Here is a 27225-nt window from a genome sequence, read left to right as displayed (position 1 = left end):
CTGATGAGAGGCAGATTCTGAGGATTCATTTTTTCCTCAGCTGGGTTTATTTATAGGCACAGGTTTGATATAACCTAAAATCAGTTGTTGTTGTTTTTTTTTAACTGCAAGGAGATGTTCAATTTTGTTCCTTGTGGAAGGAAGTAGGGCAAATATCAAGGCCTAATGTTTTCGCCCTTCAAAAAATTCTCTTAGGCACTGACTCAAAAGCCTCTTGAGTCTCTTTAGTAGACCCAAATTCCTCATCATGGTCAGTCCTTTAGGGGGAAGTGACAGGGAATGAGAGTAAAGATAACTCAGAGCACACGGAGAGCAAAATTTGGCATGACATCCTCATTAAAAAAAATTGACCCCCTGGGACTATGTGTGAAAACAGGCTATGAGAAAGATGCCAGTTAAATTGGACACATAACAAGGTTTTAAATATACATATTTAATAAATACATTGAAAGCATGTTGGCGTTTGAACCACAAACTCAAACCTGCAAACTCAAATGATTTTCTTTGTTGACATATGGCATTGACTTAGGGGAACAGATCAGATAGATAATATAATCATCATTAATTCCATGTGTTTATAATTGTGCCTTTGATCTATAGAGTGTGAAGTGCTTTGCCAACTTCAGCTTGCTGATCTTCCTCACCGCCTTCTGTGGCACGGAGGGAGCTGCTTTTATCCCCTCACATCACTGAGGAGTTAAGAGGTAGAATGTCTAAAGTTATTGGCTTGTTATGATGAAGCCAGGAAAAAAAAGATTCTGCAACCCATGAGTCCTGCCTAATTCAGTTTCCTGACTATTAAGACTCAGCTGCTTCAACAGGGATTCAATAAGCAGCTCAGCTCTTGGCTTCTGCCCATCTACAGACAAATGGCCACAGGTACAGGCAGGGGGTATGTGAAAATTTCACTCTGATCTGACATTAAATTTTATGTTCAGCATCAATTTTTAAGTTCTACTCTTCAGACAGATCAGCATTAACTGTCAGTTTCTTGAATGCCCAAGAAAGAGATGTTTTAGGGAGATCTGTATAATACATACAGTCCTTGTATATAAACTTATGACTTTTTTGTGTGTCTTCTTGGGTCTCGTATGAGAGTAGAAGCTGCTTGAATATAAGAGAATCATACAAACTGCCAGTAATTTTGTAGACGTATTCCTTTATATTAATAGTGGTAAACTTACTTAGAAAAATTCTACTACAGGGTAGACTGCTTAAGTTTCTTTTGTAATGTTCCAGTGGGCATAATAAAAGCAGCCAAATACAGTGAGTTCTGTTCAGTCAAGGATTCTGGAATATGCGACTGTTGTTCATTATAATAACCTAAATAATACCTAAAAGTTTCCATTTCTTCATCTTTCTCTGAAAGCCTTCATTTAAGTTCTGCTTTATCTTCCAAGAGTTCAAACTGAAAATGAAGACTCTTGCTTTCATTATGTTCTAGAGCTCCCTGAAATACATAAATAGAAAAACACTAAATTAAGTCCAGTTTTGGATAAAAGTTTTATTTTTTCTCAAAATGTGTTTCACTAATGCATCTCACTTTAGAGTTACTAGGGGAGGTCTAGGTTCAAGTCAAATGCCTGAAGTTTGGAACACCAGACAGAAACTAGTACATTAGTGTGTCATTTCACATATACCTCTGACATTCTTAAGACTTTCAGTGGCAGTTCAAGAACTAGAATTATAAAGCAGTTTTTTTTTTATAATAGGAAATTTCTATCTTATCTGTGACTATATTTAAACTTTCAGTTGTTATTGAACTTGTCTTTTCCTAAAGTATTGCATCTTGGTGATGAATCAGTGAAAGTATCAAAGCTAGAAAAAGGAAGGTGATGGATCCTACCGAGAATCTTTTATTTAATTCTGGACATCATATTCTAAGAACAATAGAAGAAACATTGAATAAGTTTAGAGCACAGGCAACAGAATATGCTGAAATATTGTCATATGACAAACAAATAGGGGAAGTCAGCATGTACTTGGCACATGTTATTCAGTGTGAGTCATTATCACTATTATTATTAGTACTATTATATCAAATGGATTGCTTTGACAGATGGGGAGGGTCCTTGCATCTCAGAATATTTAAATATAGGTAAGACCATTACTGTCGGGGATGTTATAAAGGTGATTTTCTTAAAGTGTAGGTTTTACTAAATCCTTACAGCCTGTTCCAAAGATAAAATTTACATAGAAGAAATTAAACACACACACACCTTGGAGGATGTTGGGGAGGATGTTTATAAGAATCTCAGTGGGTGATAGCAACCTCTTGGCCAGCTAACTATGGACCATCCTGAGGGAAGGAGTAATATTTTATAGTCTCTTCTGTGGAATGCTTAGCACACACCACCAAAGTAAAAAGTAAAACTGAGTGGTAGGGATTTTAAAATAAAAATAAGAAAGATGTTGGGAAATTTAATATGGCTTAAGGCCCCCCTTGCTCTCATCCTGACACTTCCTTCAATATAAAAGAAAATGAATCAAATCTAACCACTTGGATAGCAATTTTCTCAGAGGGAATGGTGCAGTTCCTTCAAGGGGAAGCTGTCACCTCTAACCCTGAGAATGCACTGAGAAAGGGAATCTTTAGAGAGGGTAACCTAGGATCATTTGAGTTTTATGGCTTTAAAAATATCTAATACAGTTTCTCATAAAGGCTCACCTGGAAAATAAATAACCCAATTTTACAAATACATGTCCAAGTTGATGAAGTATTTATGGATGTGGCTGAAGAGAGAACTTGAGACTTGTGAATAGAGTATAATGCCACCTAGTGGCACTAGTGTTCCAAACAGCATGGCCCCTACAGCCTTAATTCACCTTGCCTGTGGGTGCCTGTCGATGTTAATCTACAGCAATACCTGTATATTAGATGGGGATGCCTGGGTGTTAAAATCTCCCTGTCCATACTTCTCATTGGCTTGTCATAGTGCTTGACTTTTCTCCCATAGAAGTTACTGCTTTGGGTTAAGTGGTAACTTCAGAAAACTCTTAGCCAGGATGGCTAGGATACCAAAGGGACTTTTGAAAAAGGAACAAGAAAATGAAAATCAAATTCACCAACTTTATAAGGACCAGTCTTGCTAGGAGACACTACACTATCAGTTGAAAGAATTCTACAGAAAATGTAGAAGACCTCCTGAAACATTTATGATTGAAAGGGTTAGGGCTGTGTCAAGAACTGTCCACTGGACAACTTTCTACACACAGGGTAATATGGATACATTTCTGCCTGGCAAGTTTCTTACATAAATGTAATGGCAATATAAATTTGATGGACGTGGCTTGGCATACAGCAGTCCTTGAGGGTCTTATTTTTCATTATTGTGCCTTCAGAGGGACACCTGCCTAAAATTGACTGCCATGCTTTTGAAAATCATTTTCTTTCCTGGTATGGCACTAAGGGGAAGGCACTTTAATGTGACCAGGTGCTTATACAAAGGGTGGGTCAAAAAATGAAATTCAGCTGTAAGAAAAGAGGCATTGCAGGGTTTGTTAACCTCTTAATGAGCATAACAGGGTAAATACTCCCCTTTCTTAGCTCACCCTCTTCTTTGGCAGAAGGTCTTCTCAATGGCCCTTTCAATCACTAATGCACATCCAAAGATAAAGTCAGAGTCATTTCTTGAACTTTTAATCCATAACATGAAATCTTTTGTAAAGATAATCTTTCACAGAAAAAGTTGGAAAATACCACTTTATCTCATTTTTTAAAAACGATATAAATTTTTTGGAGAAAAGATTTTTGAACCTTTAAAAATAAAAGGTAGGTGGGGACGTATGAGGACATTTATTCATTGCAACATTCAACAAATATTTATTGAACATCTACATGTCAGGCAATGCTCTAGGCCAGTGCTTCTCAAATGTTAATGTATGTACGAACCACCAAGAAGTCTTGATAAAATGCAGATTCTCATTCAGCAGATCTTGGGAGAAGGCAAAAATTCTGCATTTCTGAAAAGTTCCTGCGGGATGCTCATGCAAGCTGGCCCATGAACCACATTTTGAATAGTGACAGTCTAGGTACTGGGGACAAGTTGATGAATAAGACAGACGCGGTTCCTCTTTTCATTACTGTCAGGAGATTTGCATTCACTATTTATCCTGCTCTCTGAGCCTCAATTTCCTTGTTTCTAAAATGGGGGCAATAGTTTGCTAGGTGTTTACATAAAATTAATGTATATCAAAAGCATTTGCCATAGTGGCTAGCATGTAGTAAACATTTCAGTAAGTGTCATTGTAGTGGTGGTGCTTTAATTAACTATTATTCAGATACAGATCTGCTTTGTCACATGAATGAAAACCTTTATTTCTCCCTGGTAATCATACCTCCACTTTTTCCAGTGCCATCTGGACTTCAATCTTCACTAGTTCAATCAGTTTCTTGACCTTTTCCATTTCACTTAAGTTTTTGTTTCCTTCTCTAACCCAGTTTGTCAGATCATAAATCTTCTCTTCAGAGGAGGGGAGAAGAGCAAAGTTAGTCAAAGGAACGAGTTCAGACCATTATATCAGGCACAACATACTGTTCCTAGGCCCACTGGGATGCCGGCCGTGCCATGCTTGGTAACCTAATGGCAGAGCCTCTGCTGACCTATATGGAACCACTGTTGGAGTTAGAAAAAGGCATCCCTTTTGCAATATACTCATTTGCCATCTGCTAGAAAGTTGTCTAAAATAACTCATGAGTTTGGTGCCATTTGTAATACTGTGCATTAAACAACCTGTACAAATTTACATACATAGAGGAGCTTGTTAGAGCCACACCAGTTACCACCAGGCTGTACTCTGAGATCAGGCTGGGTCCCCTGCCTACCCAGGGTGAGTTCTTAGCTATCAACATTGTTAAGTGTCCTTCAGCTGCCATTGTGGGAGCCACTGCTACACACTGGGATGAGAGCTTAATGCCTAAGCCAGCTCATTTTTCTGCCAGCACCCAAGGCATGAACCTAGATAGGCCAGATAATCAGGAGGGCTCAGGGGAAACAGCAGCTTTAGCTCAAGCCCTTGGGGGTTTGTGACTCATCTCCAGAAATACAAGGCTTTGACCCAGAAGTCACAAAACCTCCACCACCTGATGTTGTTATTGTCAGTTCTGGGCCTTCTTAGAGAAAGCCCCTGACTCCTAGGAGGTGAGCTGTAGGACCAAGTAGCTCTGGGACTCCATCACCCTATACCCAGAGGCAGTGGTAGAAGCTCAAGGACTCAGTCTTCCCCTTGGTATTGGAGACTCTGGACTGTGACCATTCTCAAGGTGCTGTCTGTGATGTTTAAAAGGTGCAAGAACACTTTAAGTGGCAATTATGTGAATAATAAATCCTTCTCTGATAAGCCCTCTCCAAAAGAGGGTGTATTAGTCAGCCAAAGGTGTACTGATGCAAAATACCAGAAATCAGTTGGTTTTTATAAAGGTTATTTATTTGGGGTAGAAGTTACAGTCACAAGGCCACAAAGAGTAAATTACATCTGTCACCAGATCTGTTGCCATCTATTGGAGCAAGATGGCTAGCCATCTCTGCAAGGGTTCAACCTTTCTCTTCAGGCTCCATGGTCCCAGCCTTTACTGGTGCCGGCCGCTCTGGTCTCAGCTGTAGCTTGGTATAAGTCTCGTCTCTCTCTTGGGGCTTGTTTCTGTCCGGATTCAACTGCTCTGGTCTCTCCACAAGGTCAGCTGTAGACTCTCAGGCACTCTATTTTCCCAAGGCCTCCACCATGTCTATGGGGTCATCTTTATTCCTCTGTGTTCCTTTCCTCTGTATTTACTTCCCAGGGCTCCAACATCAAAATTCTAACTCTCTCCTCTGCCATGTGGTTTTCTCTGTGAGTCCCCACCCACCAAGGGAGTAGGGACTCAACGCCCTACTGACATGGTTGAATCAAAGCCCTGATCATAATTAATCAAGTAAAAGTGAAACTTCTGAATGTAATACAATTTAATATGCTCAGAGCAGTTTACAAAACACGATCCAATATCTATTTGGAATTCATAAAAAATATCAAACTGCTATAGAGAGTTTCCAAGAGTAAGCTTAGGCTAGTGATTCTCAATCCTGACTTCACCTTAGATTCACCTGGAGAGTTTCTGGAAAAGACCTCTGCTTGTGCCCTGCCCCAGAGCAACCTCATCACCTGCGAACTTGTTAGAAATGCAAATTCTCTGGCTCCAGCCCAGACATACTGAATCAGAAACTCTGGGGTTGAGACCTAGAAATTTGTGTTTTAACTCACCCCCTGGGTGATTTTGACACAGTTAAAGTTTTATTACCACTGTTTTCACACATCTCTCATGTCCAGTTGGTGACCTGGTCATGAACTATGTAGGTCAACAGAGAAAATGAGTTTCATTTATACTTTCAATAGTAATGAACTTGCTTCCAGGGTGTCTCAGGATTTTACTGCATGTCACTGTTGGTGGTAGTTGAAGTTGGCAGCCTTGTGGAAGGTTGGTTTGGTAGCCTATCAAAATTTTAAAATTCATTCTTTTAGCCAAGCAATTTCAATTTAAGAATATATCCTACTAAAATGTTTTTTACATGTGTACAAATGCACGTAAAAGGATATATGGTATAGGATTATTGATAATTGTGAAAAATTGTATCTAATAAGGTCTAGTAAAATAAATGATAGCCATCCAAATGAAATACTGTGCAGCCATTAAAAAGTAGGAGGTAGGTCTCCAAATACAGGCAGGCAAAGAGCCTTGAGCTGCATGGAAAAGTAGCATAGCTCAGTAAAGTGTGTGCATGCTGGAGCCAGGTTGGCTGGGCTGCAAATCCTTACCGGTCATTTACTGATATGAATTTGAACAAGATACTTATCTTTACCTGACTCAGTACAATCCCCATTTTAAAGATGAGGAAACTAACACATAAGACTATTATGAGAATTAACATGGCTGTTTATAGTATAGTGCCTGGCATGTAATATGTGCTAAAGAATTATGTTAAAGTAGAAAATATATTGAAAAAATGAAAAAGTAGAAGATATAGAATAATTTGTACTTATGAACCCATTTTCGTAAAAAAAAATTCACACATATTATGGGTGGAAAATTTTGGTAAGGCTCTGGATATCAAGAAATTCTTAAAGTGGTGGAACTGGAGCTACAGGTAGCAAAGGAGTCTTACATTTAGAATTAATTTAATAAAAATAACAGCTGAGGTAAAAATATTTCAAAAAGAAGCATTAAAAATGGAGACGTTAAAGCATGAGTGGGAACAGGTACTGAAAATTCTGAGGCCCTCTACTCACAAAAGACAGCTTGCCCTTGTAGCCAAGACTTTCCCAGAGCTTCTTAGTCTTGCTTTGGCTCCAACCTCAGCTCCCAGTACCCTGGAGGTCTGTTTTCTCCTTCCTGAGTGCCTCCTGGCTCACAGGGCTCTCCTCACAGGCATGCTTAGGCTTGAAGAGCTCGGTGCTAAGGGCCAGAGCTTCCCTCTGAGAGTCACCCAGTAATGCCTACAATTCCTTGTGCCTCAGCTTCCAGTCAGCAAGGCCCTTGTTCGAGATCCACTGCTTCTGGTCCATGCAGCTGCTGTAAAGTGGGCCTTCTCCAAGCCAGACAGGCACCGCCTGGCCCATCCCAGGGAGGCATTTCTGGCATTAGCCATCTACATGGTTTCTGCAGCCACTGTAACCTAATTACCAGCTTCTTTCTGGGAAAAGAGTGAGTGAAGCCATCAGAGAGCCCATCCATTTTTCCTTGACTAAAGATAATGCTTGGGTATGATACAGAGTAGACTCTGAGATTGGCGTAACAGTATAAAGCAAAAGCAGCTTGTCTCCGAAATGATCTCCTCAAGCCTATAGAACCCAGATGTCTGCTGGCCACCATCGTCTGGCTCCTGTGTCCACATTTTCCCTTTCCCTTTTCCAGCCTGGACTTAGAACTCAGAACTTCTTTGAATTCCCATAAGTGTTTGCTCACCATAAACCTTTAATAAGCAACACAGATTTTTATAGATGCTAGCATAAGAAATGGGAGAAAGAGGAAGATTGTATTGAACACCCACAGTAAGCAACTTAAATGTCTTTAGGGACATCTAGTCTCCAAAAAACATCCTATGGCTGCCTCATTCTAGGAAACACTCTCATTATTTCCTGCTCATTCTCTTTCTCTGACTATGGAGCTGCTAAACATGTTAGCAAGTTTCTCTCTTCTCTGAATTTCTTCTCTACCTCAGCCCCTCTCCCCAAATACATACACTCAAATCCATCCCCACATTATGCTCATTTAACAGGTCCCACTGCTTTTGGGGGTATGTTAGCACCCATCTTTAGTTGTTCCAGCATCATTTTGGATAGAGTGGTTTTTTTTCCTTCCACCACCCCCAAAATACTCTGAGGAACTCTAATGAATGAAATATGTCCTCTTGCTTATAACTCCTGTAGGGATACTGGCAATCTCATTCTTATTCATTATACCTTTTAGATGAAAGGAACTGTATCAATCCATGTTTTTTTCTGATTTACTGTTATCACATACGAAAGAGTCCTCAGAATTAATATGTGGCACACCAGAGCAAAAAATAATCTGTGTTCAGCATCCAGGAAGGATTTGGGCTCTCTCAGTAGTTCCTCGTGCACTGGCTTTCTAACCACAGACAGTTCACTTCCTGGTTTCATTTTCCTTCACTTTTAAGAGGAAATTTTGATGCTTGGCACAGTCTTATAATAATTATATGTATTTTAACTACTTTAGAAATGATCAACTGGTGTCTGAAAATGCGAGTTTTTGTTGGGTGAATCATCTTGCCGGCTTGCCCAGGACTAAGGGGTTTCCCTAGGACATGGGGCTTTCAGTCTAGCACTGGGAAAATCCCAGACAAACCGGGTCAAATTGCTCACCCTAATTTCACTGATGATTTTATTCTGCATTTAATACCATCTGCTATTTTGTCCTCAATTTGCCAGCCATAAGCTCCTACTTAGTTGCCTAGAATATATGAGGAGAGGTGGGAGATTAAGAAACCAAATTCCTACCCCTGGGGAATTTATAATTCAAAAGCAGTAAATTGGGTCTCCAGTGAGCTTGATTCTGTTGAACCCCTCATGCGAAACTGAACTTGGAAATCAAAGCAGGCAGAACTTCAACTTTTCAATTAAAAAAAAGTCTCCTGAGAGGTTCTTATTGAAGCCACCTACCTCTCTGAGGTGATTCAGAGGAAAACTATGACACAACAAAGCTTTATTTATTTGATGTTACATTAATTTCAAAACAAAAACTCTTGAGATATTACTATGTTTGCCCAGGATTTTTCTTCAATTGTAATGTACTAAAGAACTAGTTCCAACAAGCCCATGTGGTCAGAGTCTATATTCTTTACTCCGTTTCTAACCCCTCATATAAACCATCAAACAGGATGACAGATAGGCACTTTCACCAAACACTTCAAGCATTAAAGGAAAAATAATCTTACTTTAGAGGCAAATGCCATATTTGGATATGAGGAGGCCTTTCAGTTCAAAGCCCACTTTTCTGTGACCCAGAGTTTTTAAAACATCTATTGCAGGTATTTTTAGTATCTGCCATTCCAAAGCCCTTTGTAAGTTACTGTGGATACAGAGACGGATCACCTGGCACCTCTTCTGGGACAGAACACAGCGGCTATTAAGCAACTGCACAGCAAATGCCTCAAAGATTTAGGCAAAGAACTGAAAAGACAATATTTTGGGTTGCAACTAAAGAGAAATGTATTGATCTGCCCTGGATTTTTGCCAAGCTTTCAATCCAGGGACACGTTCTTTTGAGTAAACCTTTAATGATGATAAGCTGGGGTTTGCTTTGACACTTTCTCTGAAAGATACAGTCCTTTGACCTCTGAGCAGAATGTTGAAGTACTACACCCTGACACAGAGTCTTGATTTAGCTGGGCCCCAAACTTTTGTAGTTACGGAGAAGAACTTCTAAAGCCCTTATGTGTAGCTGGTTATAAAACTGGTATTCTAACTTTAGGGGTGATCTGGGGATTATTGCTTTTCAAAGGAACCTTTGTCACATAAGGCATAATGAAATGCTTCCAGCAAGCCCTGTCCCTCTTTCACAGATGACTTTGTAGACTATAAGTTGTAGACCAGAGATGTGATGACTTTAATGTACAGAGATGTATAAATACACAGGCTCAATTATTTTGGTGTTCCAAATGAAATATAGGATTTTAAGTGATAGCCCATGTTTAAGCTATAGCTCAAAATCACATCTTCTAAGAAACTTTCCCCTGTACCCCCCCCCCCCCCAGGAAGTGCCTCCTTCATCTCCCCAGGGCTTCTTTACAGCACCTATTGCTTTGTTTTATTTTTTTCCCCTCTTTTTTAGGCCCTCTAGAGCATTAGGTTCTTTGCCAGCAGTGACTCTTTCAGCTTTGGTCTTGGGTTTGTTCACGCACCGGGCAAGGACTTGTGTATTCCTTAAGGCTTTGGAGACACAGTCACTATCACCACCCTCAGTATCTAACTCCAGATCAAGGGCAGCCTTGCACTACTCACTGGCAATCTCTAGGCCTTCACTTTCCTGGATGGCATCGCTTTTGTATGTCACTCTCCACTGCACCATTTCAGCATTGCCTTGGGGTTGGGCCCGAATGCAGCTCAGCCTTGGCCTCTTCTGCCCTTGCAGCAGGTCAGTCACACTTCGCTGGTGGCAGGGCAGGGGCCAGGCACTCCCTGACTGCTGGGGACATGGTGACAAAGGCACCACCACTGTTAACAGGGAAAGGCTTGGAGGTAACAGAATTTTTTCAGATAAAGTTAATAACAACCTGCTACAAATTCAATCCGAACCTGAACCTAGTAAGATAATACCAGGGAGAGATTTGGGGACAAGAAGAGAAAGGATAGAGAGTATCTAATTACTGCCATAAAAAGAGGGAAGAAAATTCTATTTAGGGAAATGCCAGCCTTACTATGTGGGCACCAACAGGCTTAGAGTCCTAGAAATAGTGGAAAATGCAAAGGTATCAAAGAGAACGTTCACTATAATTTAGACAATAAGATTTATATTTAGCAATATGTAAAACTCAGATCTTGTTTGGACTGGAAATAACCACCAAGATTTAGTCTAGCCTTTTCATTCTGTAAATGAGGAAAATAAATTCTTTTATTTCACATATAAAGCTCTGAAAGCTACAGCTCTTATTCTAAAACAGTGCTGTCCTATATTCCCACCATGATGAAAATGTACACTACCCAAGATGATAGCCCCTAGCCACATGTGGCTAGTGAATACCTGAAATGTGGCCAGTACAATATGTGGTCAAAACTAAATTTTTAATTGTATTTCATTTTAATTAACAGAAATTTAAATTTAAGTTGCCACCTATAGGCAGTGGCTACTGTATTTGTTGGACAGCAGAGCTGAATTTAATGAACATTTCTAAATGGAAGTCTGGCTGAAGTAGCATAGTTCCTAGGCCATACCCAGTACAGTGGGAAGAACTAAGGCCTCTGCAGTTCCTCTTGGGTTCTTTTTATGAATTAGAGTCATCCAGGCACCCTTGGGTGGTGAATGAGGAGTAGCAACACACAGTAACCCTGAGAAGAACACAGGGTTTGGAATCAGTTAAACTTGGGTTCAAAATCATGGCCCTTCCCATTTATTTATTTAGTTAGTGAGTGAGTGAATGTTCTGAAGTTCTCAAACATAGGTGTCTCAGGAAAGAATTGGTAGCTTGTCAAGCCCTCAGCATTGCTGCAAGTATCTGTGAATCTGGTCCTTCAAACAGTGAAGCTTGGTTGTCAAAGTGGGCCCTGAGGGGAGGCAGAGAAAGGAAGCAGAGGTAACTGGGGGTCAATGGAAGTGTTCCACAAGATCGTGCAATGATGGATATAGGACAGGTTAAATTTCACCAAAAATTTATAAAAGTGTGTAGTCTAAAATGTAAACCATAATGTAAACCATAATGTAACTAAACATTTAGAAAAGTGTGCAGTAAAATATAAACCATAATGTAAACCAAAATGGAACCATGTTTGGTAGCTATGTTTCAATAGCTGTACACCAGCTGCAGCAAATACAACATGAACATGTAAAAAGATCATTGCTGGGGAAGGGGGAAAAGGGTTTGATGTTGGATATGTGGGAGTCCCCTATATTGTATATTTGACTTTACTGTGACCTAAAACTTCAATAAGACAAAAATAAAAATAAAAAAAAAAGGATGTAGACACTGAGGAAGGAATGAAAGAAATTGCTGTGCCACTCTACGTACAGGGCAACACCTATTACAACGATGAAAGGCAAAACATCAAAAACAAAGTTTTATGATATTTTTCATTTCTTAATACCCCAATTTATTTTTTACTTTTGGTTTTTCTAAATTATTATGTTTTCTGTTTCTAATCATTAAATCTATCATTATTATTTCATTTTCCTACTAATTGAATTTGGCAATATATTAGTCTTCATTTTTGAAGAAGTTTTGGTCCACAGAGGGGTTCACCTATGGTTAGGGAAGGAACAGTGGCGTGGGGTGTTACTGATGGTGGACACATGGTTGGGAGGGAGTTCTCCAGGACATGTATATAGGGTATATAAAAATGTTCAGATATTTGTTGGGTATTTTTATAGTAGAGTTACAAATGACAACTGAGGGAGTGCTGAGTTCCTAGCCAGGGGAGTTCTGTCACATTCCCCAGTGGAACAACAAAAATTCCCCAAGTGCAAGGGCAAAGACCAGTAAAGAAGGATGCTCCAATGATAAGCCCTTGATACTGATGGCTATGTTAGTGAACCTGTATGCCTGAAATTTGAACTAGGCCTAGAGCTGCAGGGTACCTAAGAGTTAACTCCTGAGAGCCTCCAGTTTGCTCAAATGTGGCCACTCTCTAAGCCAAACTCAGCATGTAAATGCATTACCTTCCCCCCCCCAGCATGGGGCATGACTCCTGGGGATGAGTCTCCCTGGCACCAAGGGATTACTACCAAGTACCAGCTGGTGATGCAACTAGAAAAAGACCTTGAATAAAAGGGGGACATAGTAAAGACAAATCAGTTTATATGGCTAAGAGTCTTCAAAAAGAGTTGGGAGGTCATCAGAGGGGTCACGCTTATGCACGCCTCAGCAGGATCCCAGAGAGAGCCAAAGTAGATACAACCCCAGGTACTGATGCTCCCGAGGGCTATGCAGACACACAGGTTCTATGGTCATGGCAGTTGGCTCTGGAGTTCAGTGCCTGGTCAGTGGGCCCACTGTGGAATTTGTGTTCCTGAGTGTGACGGAGTTGGACTCAGATGTGAACTTGCTACACATGCTCTTCTGCCACGTTTACTGAACGCGTAGTTGGTGCTGGCGTTGGTGTTTGCTCAGGAGACTTGAATTTCTGGACTGTCTATGTGCCAGCTGTGCCCTGAGCCTCAGCAGAGCTGCAACTCCTACTCTCTGGTTTGTTGGACTTACCCAGGTCAGCTGACAGGGAGGTGAAAATGGTCAACCACCAATCCTGGGAACCGAGAGTGTCTACAACTGCAAGCAGGAAAATTGCATCCATCAGCCATGTGGGTTGTAAGCACTCCCTCTTGATCTAGAGATGGAGTGGACATTGCCATCCCAGGGTCCACAGGATAGAGAAATAAAATATGGATTAAAGCGGACTTACTGGTATTCTACTATAGAACTATTGTAACTCTAGTAATGGAAGTAATTGTATCATTGATGTGGATACAGTGGCCATGGTAGTTGCTGAAGGGAGGGAGAGGGAAGAAGAGATGTGATGTGGGGGCATTTTCTGGACTTGGAGTTGTCCTAAATGATATTGCAGGAACAGATGCTGGGTGTTATATATCCGCCGTAATCCACTGAATGTACTGGAGGAGAGTGTAAACTACAATGTAAATCATAATCCATGTGGAGCAGCAGTGCTCCAAAATGTATTCACCAAAATGCAAGGAATGTGCCACAATGGTAAAAGAGGTTGTTGATGTGGGAGGAGAGGGAGGGGTGGGGGTGGGGGGGTATATGGGAACCTCTTTTATTTCTTAAAGTAACATTTTTTTTGTGATCTATGTATCTTTAAAAAAAAAGACAATAAAAAAAGAAGCTACTGGAAAGCAGCTGGAAAGATCTAAAATATAAATCAATTCATTTCACTATCAGCTTACATTCCTTCAAGGACAACAAGCTGCATGTTCTTAGATAAGTTATTTGTCTTCTCGGAGCCTCAGTATCATCATCTATAATGATATAACAATTCTACCTGTTCCATATGAAGTTCTAAAAACTCATCTATCTCCACACTCAGAGCATAAGTCTTTGCAGTGAGATCATGTGTAAATGAGATATGTTGGTGTTTTAATTACAGGATGTGTGGATATAAACTAATAATTAGCTTTAAATACCAAGGACCAAAGAATTCATCTCTCTTGTTAGTTGCTATGCTTTCACCTTTTTAAAAAAAACACTTCCATTAGAGTCACCTATCAGCAAGATAATGTTTAGTATCTTTTCCCTTGGGAAGAAATGACTAATTTCCAGAATTTATTAACAACTTAAATGTAATATTGAGCAAGTCAGCCCCATTTATTTCATTCTGGTATTTTATTTAAGTCTACTTTTTGGTAAAACATTTCAAAATCAAAGAGTCATCAAGAGCCTTACTGACCTTCTGTTCAGGTAATAAAGCAAAATAGAAACACTCTGCTTGCCCTAACTCTGACAAACATACAAGCAGTTTGAATCACTGAAGTGGTCAGGACGTTTCCTGGAACATATGAGGGCCAACCTGCTTTTCCCATAATCTCTGGGACACTTCCCCCAGTACTTTTAAATGAGAATATATTGACAGTGACCCAAAGAACACAATTTTCCCACCTTTAAGCATATAGTCAAGCTACAGGTGAGTAACTGTAGAGATATTACTTTGGTTTCCTCTTCCAGTTGCCCTTTCAGTAATTCTGTCTGCCAAGCAAAGGTGTTCTTTCCCTGGAAAGTTAATCAGAGCATCCTTTTCTTTCAGCTTCCTTATGAACTTACCTACAGAAAGATTTCACAAAATTAATAATAGTCTTTCTTCTCATCTACTCTGTCTCCCCACTCAACTTGCTGACTTTAAGGGCAACTGGAATGGCTCCTATCCACATATTTTTGATATTTAGAAATGATAAGAGTCTAGTTACCAGCAAAATCATGGTAATGATCCTTTCCAGGACTCACAAAAGAGCTTTAAAAAAGAATTACTTTTGCATTGGAAATATGAGTCAGTAACAAATAATATTAGCTACTATTTATTGAGAAACTTCTATGTGCTACTTTATGTGTATTATCTAGTTTAATTTTCATAACTCCTCAATAAAGTAGATTTTATTTTACCCATTTTGCAAAGAAAGAAACTGGCCAACTTACATTTATGTAATCTAATAAAAACATACATAGCTAATAATTGGTGGAAGTAGATTCAAATTAAGTTCTTATCCTGAGGATCACATTCTTTCTTCTGTGCCATGCTTCTGGTTTATTATATGTGTAGCTCTACCAGTTTCTGGCTATGTAATTTTAAGGAAATTACAAAACATTTTGCATCATTTGGAAAATGAGAATAACAATGTAATAAAATGTTGTTAATGAAAATTAAATGAGTATAAATGTATTTTGTAAAATGTTAAACAAATATTAGAAACGGACATTAAATACTAGAGAATGTGAGCATGAGAGGGTGAAGTTTCATTACACTCTGGTCTACCCTTCCTGCTTAACTTATTCCATTAATGATAGCATAGAAATATTTGTTTATTAACAGTTATACTAAAACCTGAGCCATTCCCAGGTGAAGGCAGTCGCTTCTATAGCGCAATTAGTGCAACACTAAAGGCCTAAAATATTTACTATCCTCACTACTCTTGCTTCAAACAGTTTCTAAAATTGTCAACAATATAAAGCAAGCACCAAAACAGCAATTCTCAGATTTTTTGGTCTCAGGAACCCTTTATACCCTTAAAAATTATGGAGAATGCCAAAAAGCTTTTGTATAGGTGGCCTGTATTTATCAACATTTACTGTATTAGAAATTAAAATAGAGACATTTAAAATATGGAATAATTCATTTAAAATAATTAAAAAATATATGTTGGCAAGTTATCATAAGTGACAATATTTAGGAAAATAAATTATATTTGCTAAAATCAAAAATGGCATTTTTAAATGTTTTTGCAAATCTCTGGCTTAATAAAAGACAGTAGATTATCATATCTGCTTCTGAATGTAATCTATTGTAATATATTGTTTTGCTTGGAGTATATGAAGAAAATCTGACCTCATACAAATAAATATTTGGAAAAGAGATGTATATTTTCATAGTCTTTTTTAGAGAATTGTGACTCTTAATTATACTACACCAAAACTCAACAAATGGAAATTTTTTAAAGGTTTGTTGTGATACGGACTCAAACAATATCATAGAATTTTTCACTTTATTACATTAAAATTCATGGGTCTGCCTTGCACTTTAACTGGATCTTTTACCCATGCTCGATTTTGTAACATCACACAGTGGTGATTTTAAAAATATGGGCCTACTGATTTATTCAGATATTCTAATTTTTGAGATATTTTATTCTACAATATAAAAAGTCATACGTGTTATTACCTCTAATCTCATCAGAAAAGTCTTCAGCATTGAGAAGCTGCCAGGCTTGTGATGGTGTATACAAGTTTTCCAAAATCTAATTTTTCCTAGAAGCTCCAATTTTATCATTGGAAGCAGATAATGTCAGTTGTTTTACTTAAAGTGACAGGTTCACTTTGTTCATTTTCTAGAAATACCTGCCAAATGCCCAAGTCTGAATAACTGTAGTTTGTCTTGTCAATTGTGCTTTCAAGTAAAAATGATGCTTCCTGAAAAAAAAAACCTTCTCGCTTAGTTCACAACTTAAATAATCACATGTCGTACTTCAGTAGGAAGCAAGGGAGCTTTATTTACACTTTTTACTTTGTCACACAGTATATTAAAAATATCTATTCAGGGTCAAGATGTAATAAAATTGATGTTTTATGGTTTCATTAAGAATAAAGTGAAAATGGCCTTTTTCTTTTTTAAAACTGGAACCAAAATGCTAGCATTGTTTTGAATCTGCTAAGGCTCTATCAGTTTTTTGTTTTTTAAAAACTTCTCTTTTTTAATTTTTTTATTATAAATTTTTTAAATTTTTTAATTAAATTTTATTAAATTCTTTAAGGTACATAGATCACAAAAAATGTTACATAAAAAAATATAAGAGGTTCCAACATACCCCACCTCCCAGTCCCCCACTCCTCCCATATCAACAACCTCTTTCATGAGTGTGGCACATTCACTGCATTTGGTGAATACATTTTAGAGCAGTGATACACCGCACGGATTATAGTTTACATTGTAGTTTACACTCTTCCCCAGTCCATTCAGTGGGTTATGGCAGGATATATAACATCCAGCATCTGTCCCTGCAACTCCAAGTCCAGAAAATGCCCCCACATCACATCTCTTCTTCCCTCTCCCTCCCTTCAGCAACTACCATGGCCACTGTATCCACATCAATGATACAATTACTTCCATTACTAGAGTTACAATAGTTCTATAGTAGAATACCAGTAAGTCCGCTTTAATCCATATTTTATTTCTCTATCCTGTGGACCCTGGGATGGCAATGTCCACTCCATCTCTAGATCAAGAGGGAGTGCTTACAACCCACATGGCTGATGGATGCAATTTTCCTGCTTGCAGTTGTAGACACTCTCGGTTCCCAGGATTGGTGGTTGACCATTTTCACCTCCCTGTCAGCTGACCTGGGTAAGTCCAACAAACCAGAGAGTAGGAGTTGCAGCTCTGCTGAGGCTCAGGGCACAGCTGGCACATAGACAGTCCAGAAATTCAAGTCTCCTGAGCAAACACCAACGCCAGCACCAACTACGCGTTCAGTAAACGTGGCAGAAGAGCATGTGTAGCAAGTTCACATCTGAGTCCAACTCCGTCACACTCAGGAACACAAATTCCACAGTGTGCCCACTGACAAGGCACTGAACTCCAGAGCCAACTGCCATGACCATAGAACCTGTGTGTCTGCATAGCCCTCGGGAGCATCAGTACCTGGGGTTGTATCTACTTTGGCTCTCTCTGGGATCCTGCTGAGGCGTGCATAAGCGTGACCCCTCTGATGACCTCCCAACTCTTTTTGAAGACTCTTAGCCATATAAACTGATTTGTCTTTACTATGTCCCCCTTTTATTCAAGGTCTTTTTCTAGTTGCATCACCAGCTGGTACTTGGTAGTAATCCCTTGGTGCCAGGGAGACTCATCCCCAGGAGTCATGCCCCATGCTGGGGGGAAGGTAATGCATTTACATGCTGAGTTTGGCTTAGAGAGTGGCCACATTTGAGCAAACTGGAGGCTATCAGGAGTTAACTCTTAGGTACCCTGCAGCTCTAGGCCTAGTTCAAATTTCAGGCATACAGGCTCATAAGAATAGTCATCAGTATCAAGGGCTCATCACTGGAGCATCTTTCTTCACTGGTCTTTGCCCTTGCACTCAGGGGATTGTTGCTATTCCACTGGGGAATGTGACAGAGATCCCTGTCATTTGTAACTGTAACTACTATGTAAATACCCAATATATATCCGAACATTTTTATGTACCCTATATACATGCCCCGGAGAACTCCCTCCCAACCATGTGTCCCTCATCAATAACACCCCACACCAGCATTCCTCCCCTGCCATAGTTGAACCCCTCTGTGATCCAAAACTTCTTAAAAAATGAAGCCCAATATATTGCAAAAATCAGTTTTAATCATTGTTGCCTTTGCACGATCCTGCACAAATGTCAAAAGAATGAAAAAAAGCATTGAGTATCTTAGTACTATATAGAAAAATCTTTGACCTCATAGACTCTCTAAAAGGATCTTTAGGATCCCAGGGGCCTGTGGATCACACTGAGTGAAGACATGTTTAAAATAATTCAGAAAAAATATAAATCCATTACAATGTTGAGGCTAATATAGCATATATATTATAGAACCAGTACTTAACATGGTCTAATTGATCACATTAACTCTTGATCTCCTTTTGAAAGCAGAATAAGGCATAGCAAATGAGAAAGAAACTTTAGTAGGAGAAAAAAAATGGAGCAAAATTCTGGAGCATAGACCCAATGAAAGGAGAGGAGGTTTGGAGAGGTACATATATAAAACTTAATTTACATAAAAGCCAAAAATTAAAAATGAGAATAAAGGAAGGGAGAAAAGGTTATGTATCCTAAGCAGAATTATCATCTCAGACCCACTTTCATTTCAGTCAGTTACCCACCAATTTCTTCGTCAAAAAAAGTGAGTAGAAAATTAATTCCAATAGCTAGAGGCAAGCCATGCCAATCAGTTTTTCCTACTGAATTTCCTTCAGGGCCAAACATTTAGACATTCTCAGCTTTGTTTCTGGATTGTGGACTCCACACATAAACTATATCTTAAATGGCACAGAAGATAAAATTGGGGGTTTGGGGGAGCACCTAATTCCTTCATGGGAGGTCCTGGGTTCAGTCCCTGGTGCCTCCTAAAGATAAAACAAAAACAAACAGCAAGGAAATAAACAGAAAACCTAACTCAGAGGAGCCAATGTGGCTCAGTGGTTGGGCGCTGGCTTTCCACATATGAGGTCCTGGGTTCAATCCCAGGCCCCAGTACCTCCAAAAATTTTTTTTAATTTTTAAAAATTGGGGGTTTTATAATAAAGCAAAGTGTCATACAGCCTGTCAGCACTGCAAGAAGAGTCTATTAAATGACCTCGCTAGAACCAAAAATACTTTCCTCTTCCAAATTTCCAGGTTTGTAGTTTTACCAACTCATTTTAATTTAGCTTTGACTCTAGATGTTATACAGCTCAAACAGTCCTCATTCTTTCCTTAAAGTGTGTGCTGATGGGCATCAATAATATATTGCTTATTTTCTTTGGCCCAGGAAATCTTCCTGAAAATAATTCTAAATACAGACAGATATCTAGCCACATGCCATTCATGGCAGAGAAACAAGTCAAATAAAGTTACGGTTCATCTACTTGATGGATTGGATACGGTCATTATAAATGACTTTGAGAATGTGAACTCAAAAGGCTTATGACAAATTAGAAAAGAGAAACCTCAAGTAGATTGCTTCAATATGAAAAGATTAGAAACATATACAAAAAGAGTAAATCATGGGACATTTTTCTACTTTTCATTTATTTATCAAATGTTTATTGAACACTGATATCTGTTAGGTATTATTCTAGGTGATTGAGATACATCAGTGAACAAAACAAAGACTGCCTACCCTCATGGAGTTTACATTCTACCAGACTGAGATAGACAAACATATTTATTATGTCAAGCATGTAGGTTGCTTGAAGGTAATAAATACTATGAAAAGACATACATAGAGGAAATAGGGTTGAGAGTACTCAAATGTTACCATCTCATTCAGGCCCATCCTAACTTCCCCCAGATATCTGCTTGATTAACCCTCATCTCCAAGTCTTTGCAGAATTAATAGAGTATACCAGGCAGAGGAAACAGCTAGGGCAAAAATCTAGGGCAGAGTATGGTTGGTGTGTTCAAGATCCAGTGAGAAGATTTTGTGGCTAAAGCAGGTGGGAGAAGGGGAAGTAGTAGAGGAGTTCAAAGAGGTAATCAGGGACCCCAATCACTTAAGACCATTTAAGTCATTGTAGGATATGCCTTTTACTAAGTGTTAAAAGAGATCTAGGTTCATTAGAGAAAATTAGAGAAAAAAAACTTTCAGTAAGACGGAGTTTCTAAAAAGCTGTCTAGTTGATTGTGTCAAAGACTGTTCTCTTCAAGTTTATACTAGTGACTCTCCTAAACTCCCTGGTGAAAGACGACTAGATTATATCTTCTTTATATCCTTAAGTCTTAATGCAGCACTTAGCATATAAAAGGCACTTAATAAATACCAAAGACACTCCAATTATTGCAGACCTCACTGAGAGGTTGGTCAACACAGTGACTAAAGTTTACTGAAGTCACATTCAAGATTTCATTATTAGGTGTGGATATAGCCCAGTGGTTGAGCACCTGCCTCCCATGTACAAGCTCCTAGGCTCAATCCCCAGTACTTCCTAAATAAATAAATAACGGCCTTGCCTCCAAAAAAAAAGTGAGAGACTTCATTGTAAGTCCCTACCACCAGATTTATTTATTTTTAAACAAAGCCAGGATATTATCCACTGATTACCAACCTGTGAAGAGGCAAATCAGGTGCATGTTTTTTAGGTTTTTTAAGTGGCCGACAGTTCTAGCCCACAGATGTTCCAGAGCACACATGGCTTATTAGTGGTTGAGAGACCAGACAGGACAGAGAGTCGAGGACTAGCTTTTCCTACCATTGCACCAGCATCCCCTAGGTTAGAACATTAATCTTAAATGGCCAGCGCACTCAATTATTCGCTTTCCCTTGTGATTAGAGGATACGGTAGTTGTAGAGGTAAAAGTTTTTACATCTATACAGTTTCTAGTTATATTTTAAAATGTTGAATCTGTTTGTTATCACATCTGAAAGTGACCTTGACAGTCAAAGTATCACATTCATTTTTTTTTCTCACAATATCCCTCAATAGTTCAGATTGGCTCTGATTTGCAAATGAGAATATTTAGCATCAGAGAGGCTAAATAACTTGCCCAAATTCACACAGCTAGTAAGTGTTGGAATTATCGGTTGAACGATCTGCCTGTGCAGATGCAAAATAAAAAAGTCATATATTAGATTTCTCATAATCAATTGTGTGAAGCAATGACAGAAAAAATATTAAAGAATAATTGATTGATGTCCTAGTTGGTCCAGATACGAATTTGGATCCCAAGGGAAACTGGATAAAAATTATGCATGACAAATAAAACCATCTTTGTTTTCAGATGTCTCCAATAAAAAAAAAACTGACCCATTCAGTGGGTCAGCAGGAACAATTCCAGGTATGAGAAATGGCACTACTATTAATGGTCCTGAATATCCAGTGCTAGGCACCTGTTTGCTAAGGGTCATTGGGCACAGGTTTCTATAAGACAGCTTAGTCAATGGTGTGCGGAAATGGCAAGCAAAGGAACTAGAGTCCTTAGTTTTCAAGAGAGTCCTGTGTGGTGAATGCAAGCTAGAGCTGTGTGTATCTAAAGAGTGTGCAGCCCACCTCTTCTGCAGACAGAAAAGGCATTTTACTCTTCAAACAGTAGATATCCACAGGCATTGCAACCACTGTAAAGTGTTTTCAGTTTACAAAGTATTTTCATAAACAGGACCTACAATGAGGTTGCTAATCTACAGGCGGCCTCTACAGGGGTATAGCATGCAAAGGAGTTATACCTTTGGAAGACCTTCAAATTTAAGCATAAGGACAGACAATAAATTTTGATACCAGGGAAGAAGAGGTTACTGGATTAGTGCACGTTCATCTTAAAGCTGGTCCGTAAAATTATGTATAAAATTGCTGCCTGTCATAAACGTAGGAACCAATGGGAATGCAAAATAATCAGGATAATTGTGAGATTGTCTATAACTTCACAATTGCCCTGGGCCTCTCTGTCAGCATAAAATGCTTTTGAAAATGCTTCCATTTCCACTGTACCACTGAGTATTGGCATTCTTGGCATTATAATTCAGGAAAAGATGAAGTAAACAATTTAAGAAAATATTCAGCATAATGCATATGCCTATGAGAATGAACAGAATCAATTTATCTCACCAACAAATATTGAAGGTAGCAGCTAAAGGTCGTCAACCACAGACATATACAGAAGTTGGAGTTGAGGCCCGTCTCTGTCATCTAATTGTGTGACCTTAGACAAGTACCTGAACCTATAAGCTGCAGAATTCCCAAGAGATATGTAAAAGTTAATGCTAGTAATTGAGTGCACAGATTTATAAAGCACATTAGTAACCATAAGTAAAATAAGACCTTATTCCTGCCTTAGAGGAGCTTTCTATTGAAGCCAAATTAGACTACAAAATGCAGCAATACAAGAGGGAACCCGAAAGTACTACAGGAATTCAGAAACATGCAATTTTTATATGGAGAATTGAACCCGAACATTTCAGAGAGAAAAATTAGTTTGAAAAAGGCACGTTCATAGAAAAATGGATATTTGGTGGATGGCAAGCATTCCAGCTTGGCTGTTGTGGTCAGTCCATGAAACAAAGCAATGGAAATTAAAACTGAGAGGACAGATTAAATCAGCGTATAGCTTGAAGAGTACCTTGAAAAACAGATGCTTGAAGTTCATTTTTAAGCAGGGACATGATTCAATAAAGCCATGCTTTAGAAATATTTATCTGGGTATTATAAAGGACAGTGGAAAAATAAAGACTAGAAGCAAAAAAATAATAATTTAGGGACCACCTTAAGACAGTGAAGAATTGACCTGTTTCAATAATTGAATGCAAAGAAAAAGAGAGGAAACAAATAATTGAAGCTTAGAGTCTAGGTGATGGAAAGGACCAGGGTGCTAGTGACAGAAAAGTTTAGCAGAAATGCAGCTTCAGAAGAAAGTTTTAGATATGCTGATTTGGAGAAGAAAGAAAACTATTGGTGATCTTTGAGAAAACAACTTAAGGGAACATGTTTAAGAAAATGGGGGAAGTAAAAGAGAGATTGCAGGAATTAAAAGAGCACGGGAGGTAATGAGATATACAGCTACATGCGGGAGCTAATGTGGTCCCCCAATGAACACACTCTCCAGAATTCACACTCCTTGTGTAGACCCCTGTCCCTATGACTTGTTTGTGACTGATGGAAGTCACACAAAGCCACTCTACTGTATTGAAATCTGCAAGTAAAACAGTTCTAGCCATCTGCCCCATGGGATCTAAGCCCTTCTCAATCAGAGTCAGAGAGGGCATCACCAACTTCACATCCTCAAGATCAAGGAATGAACAAATTCAAGGGGAAAATACAACTGTGAACTAAAGTAGACTTTATTATTATTCTAGCAATGGAAGAACTTGTATCATTGATATAAAGTCAGTGGCCCACAGAGGTTCAGAGGGGAGAGAAGGAAGAATAGGTGTAACACGGGGCATTGGAATTGTCCTACATGACATTGTAATGACAGATATAGGCCATTTATATTTTGTCAAAACCTATAAAAATGTGTGGTGCAAAGTGTAAGCTGTAATGTAAACTATAGACCAGAGTTAGTAGCAATGCTTCAATACTTATTCTTCATCTATTATAAAAAGTGTACCACACTAATGAAAGATGTTGTTAATGTGAGAAAGTGTGGGAGGGGGAGGCAGGTGTACAGGAATTCCCTATATTTTTTATGTAATACTTATGTAATCTAAAGCTTCTTTAAAAATATTTTCTTAAAAACGTTTTTTAAAAAAGAATGACTGGCGGCGAACTTGGCCCAGTGGTTAGGGCATCCGTCTACCACATGGGAGATCCGTGGTTCAAACCCCGGGCCTCCTTGACCCGTGTGGAGCTGGCCCACGCGCAGTGCTGATGCGCGCAAGGAGTGCCCTGCCACGCAGGGGTGTCCCCCGCATAGGGGAGCCCCACGCACAAGGAGCGCGCCCCGTAAGGAGAGCCGCCCAGCACGAAAGAAAGTGCAACCTGCCCAGGAATGGTGCTGCACACATGGAGAGCTGACATGACAAGATGACGCAACAAAAGGAAACACAGATTTCCGTGCCGCTGACAACAACAGAAGCGGACAAAGAAGGCACAGCAAATAGGCACAGAGAACAGACAACTGGGGTGGGGGGAGAAGGGGAGAGAAATAAGTAAATAAATCTTTGAAAAAAATAAATAAATAAAAATGAATGACCACTGAGGTTAGGCATCCATTAGCAGATATCTAGAATCACCTGTCAGGTTTATTTTTCCTTTCTCTCCTTTCAATGTTAGAAAGCCTGCAAGAAGGGCTTGAGAATATCAACCTTCCTGTGGCCATTCTCCTGCTCAACCTGGGTCTCAAAATCATCCACTTCCAGCTTCAAGTCACTGTTGTCTTTTTCCAGTTTCTGCTTGACCCCTTGTATATTTTCTACCTAGCCCTCTAGCTCTCAGACTATCTTTACATCTCTTCTTCAAAAAGACAGAAGTTACCTCAGACTGCAATGTGGCCTTTTCCATGTCTCAATGACATTTCTAGAATGTTGTTTCCCATTTCTTAGTTATTCCCAGCTGAGCCAAACTGGCCCCTTTGCTTCCTCCAGACTCTCATTCAAGTCTGTCAGTTCTTGCGTGAGGTCAGCTCTCTTCCTCTCTCTACCTTGGCTTGAATAGTCCTTTCTGTGTCCTGCTCTTTTTTCAAATCCTGTATCGAGTCTGTAGCAATAAATATTTTTCACTTTTACTAAACACTTATAGTACATTTTATATTGAAGAGATTTACCTAATTTTTAAAAACCTCTCACAATTAAGAAATGCAACACAATTTTGGTTCCCATTTTATAGCTAAGAAAATATGGTACAGAGAAGCAACCAACTTGTCCCAAACAGAAACAATACCAGAATTAGGATTTGCAGTTCCTCCAGATGCCTGAGTAATGCTGATGGGCAATCTCATTAAATTATATACATGGAGGGGAAACCTCAGTAAAGAGTACCTTCCGAAGGGTTAAGAAAGTATATTGCATATATCATGAAAACATTTAAAGAGAATTTATAAAAAATGACATGAATTTCATATGTAACACCTCACTCAACTGTAATTCATTACCGGACATCACTGTCAGGAACTTGGACAAAAATCTGATCCATAAAATAAATATCTCCAAATTCAAGAAACTTACTCATAAGAAACAGCATCAATTTAATTTTTTTTTGAGTTTTTAAAAATTTATTTATTGAAGTATATGACTCATACGAAAACATACATAAACAATAAGAGTATAATAATAGTTGTGAACTTATAAAACAAATACAACATCATACAGGACTCTCATAACTCACCCTACCACCAGTAACTTGCATTCTTGTTAAACCGTTTTAACTAATGATTAAAGAGCATTGTCAAAATATTACTACTAACCAAAGTATTTTCCCCCAACCACCCCTATTATTATTATCTTTATATCACTTATATATGAACATACATAAACAATTAAATGTACAGTAAAACTTGTGAACTTACAAAGCAAATGTGCATAATATCATAGAGGGGTCCCATACCTCAATCCTCCACCAACACCTGGCATTGTCGTAAGACATTTGCTACAAATTATGAAATAATATTGTCAAAACCTTACTACTTATCACAGTCATTATCTTACGTTTGGTGTGTTTTTCCCCCAACCCACCCCATTATTATTTTTTAAATATATTTTTTATGACAGAAGTTGTAAACTTATAAAACAATCATGCACATGTGCAGAACTTCCAAACAACACCCCTCCATCAACCACCACACTTTGCTACAGATAAGATAATATCATCTGATTGTTACCATTTCCATAGCACACATTTGGCTCCATTTTCCTTACTGCCTCATTATCAACACAGTATATCTTTGGCATAGATGCAAGAATATTATATTATTATTGCTAACCACAGTCCGTAGGTCACTCCAGCTGTATTTTCCCCATGCTTCTCCACATTCCCAACACCCTGCAGTAGTAATGTACATTTGCTCTAGCTCACAAAGAACACTCTTGCATCTGTAACCATCAACCACAATTCTCTTCCACCTCTTGGTTTACTGTGCTATCCAGTTCCTATTCTCTAGCATTCTGTCAATTGGCATTTACATAACTAGACTACTATTTTCAGTCACATCTCCATTTATAAACTAGCTGTTACTCACTGTGTGTTATTATCCATTCTATACATTTCCATACTTTTACAGTAAAGCTAATTAAAACTTCTACATACATTAAACATCAGTAGTCCACTCATTCCTCCTCTTATCTCCTTTAAGAATCCACCACCTACCACCAGGTCTTGAAGATATTTTCCTACAATTTCTTCTAGCAGCTTTATGATTCTTGCTTTTATTTTTAGGTTTTTTATCCATTTCAAGTTAATTTTTGGATAAGATGTGAGATAGGGGCCCTCTTTCCTTCTTTCAGTTATGGCTATCCAATTCTTTCAGCACCATTTTTTGAATGCACTGTTCTGCCCAAGCTGTGTGGGTTTACAGTCTAGTCAAAAATCACTTGACCATATATGTGAGGATCTGTTTCTGAACCATAAATTTGGTTCCATTCGTCTATGTGTCTGTCTTTACGCCAATATCATGCTGTTTTTACCACTATAGCTAGGTTGTATGATTTA

General features: G+C 38.8%; 1 protein-coding gene across 1 annotated transcript in view; it reads right to left on the bottom strand.

Annotated features, from left to right (window-relative positions):
• MYH15 (myosin heavy chain 15) overlaps positions 1-27225 on the bottom strand; it is a 132184-nt gene that overhangs the window by 10528 nt on the left and 94431 nt on the right. The window contains 7 exon segments of the mRNA XM_071214482.1: positions 1335-1450; positions 4339-4463; positions 7341-7581; positions 24888-25014; positions 25016-25154; positions 25157-25217; positions 25220-25267. Of these exon segments, the coding sequence (XP_071070583.1) occupies positions 1335-1450; positions 4339-4463; positions 7341-7581; positions 24888-25014; positions 25016-25154; positions 25157-25217; positions 25220-25267 (857 nt within the window).

This window comes from Dasypus novemcinctus, chromosome 4, assembly GCF_030445035.2.
Source record: "Dasypus novemcinctus isolate mDasNov1 chromosome 4, mDasNov1.1.hap2, whole genome shotgun sequence".
NCBI lineage: Eukaryota > Metazoa > Chordata > Mammalia > Cingulata > Dasypodidae > Dasypus > Dasypus novemcinctus.
Note: the sequence above shows the minus strand (reverse complement) of the source record. Positions and strands in the feature narration are given on the sequence as shown.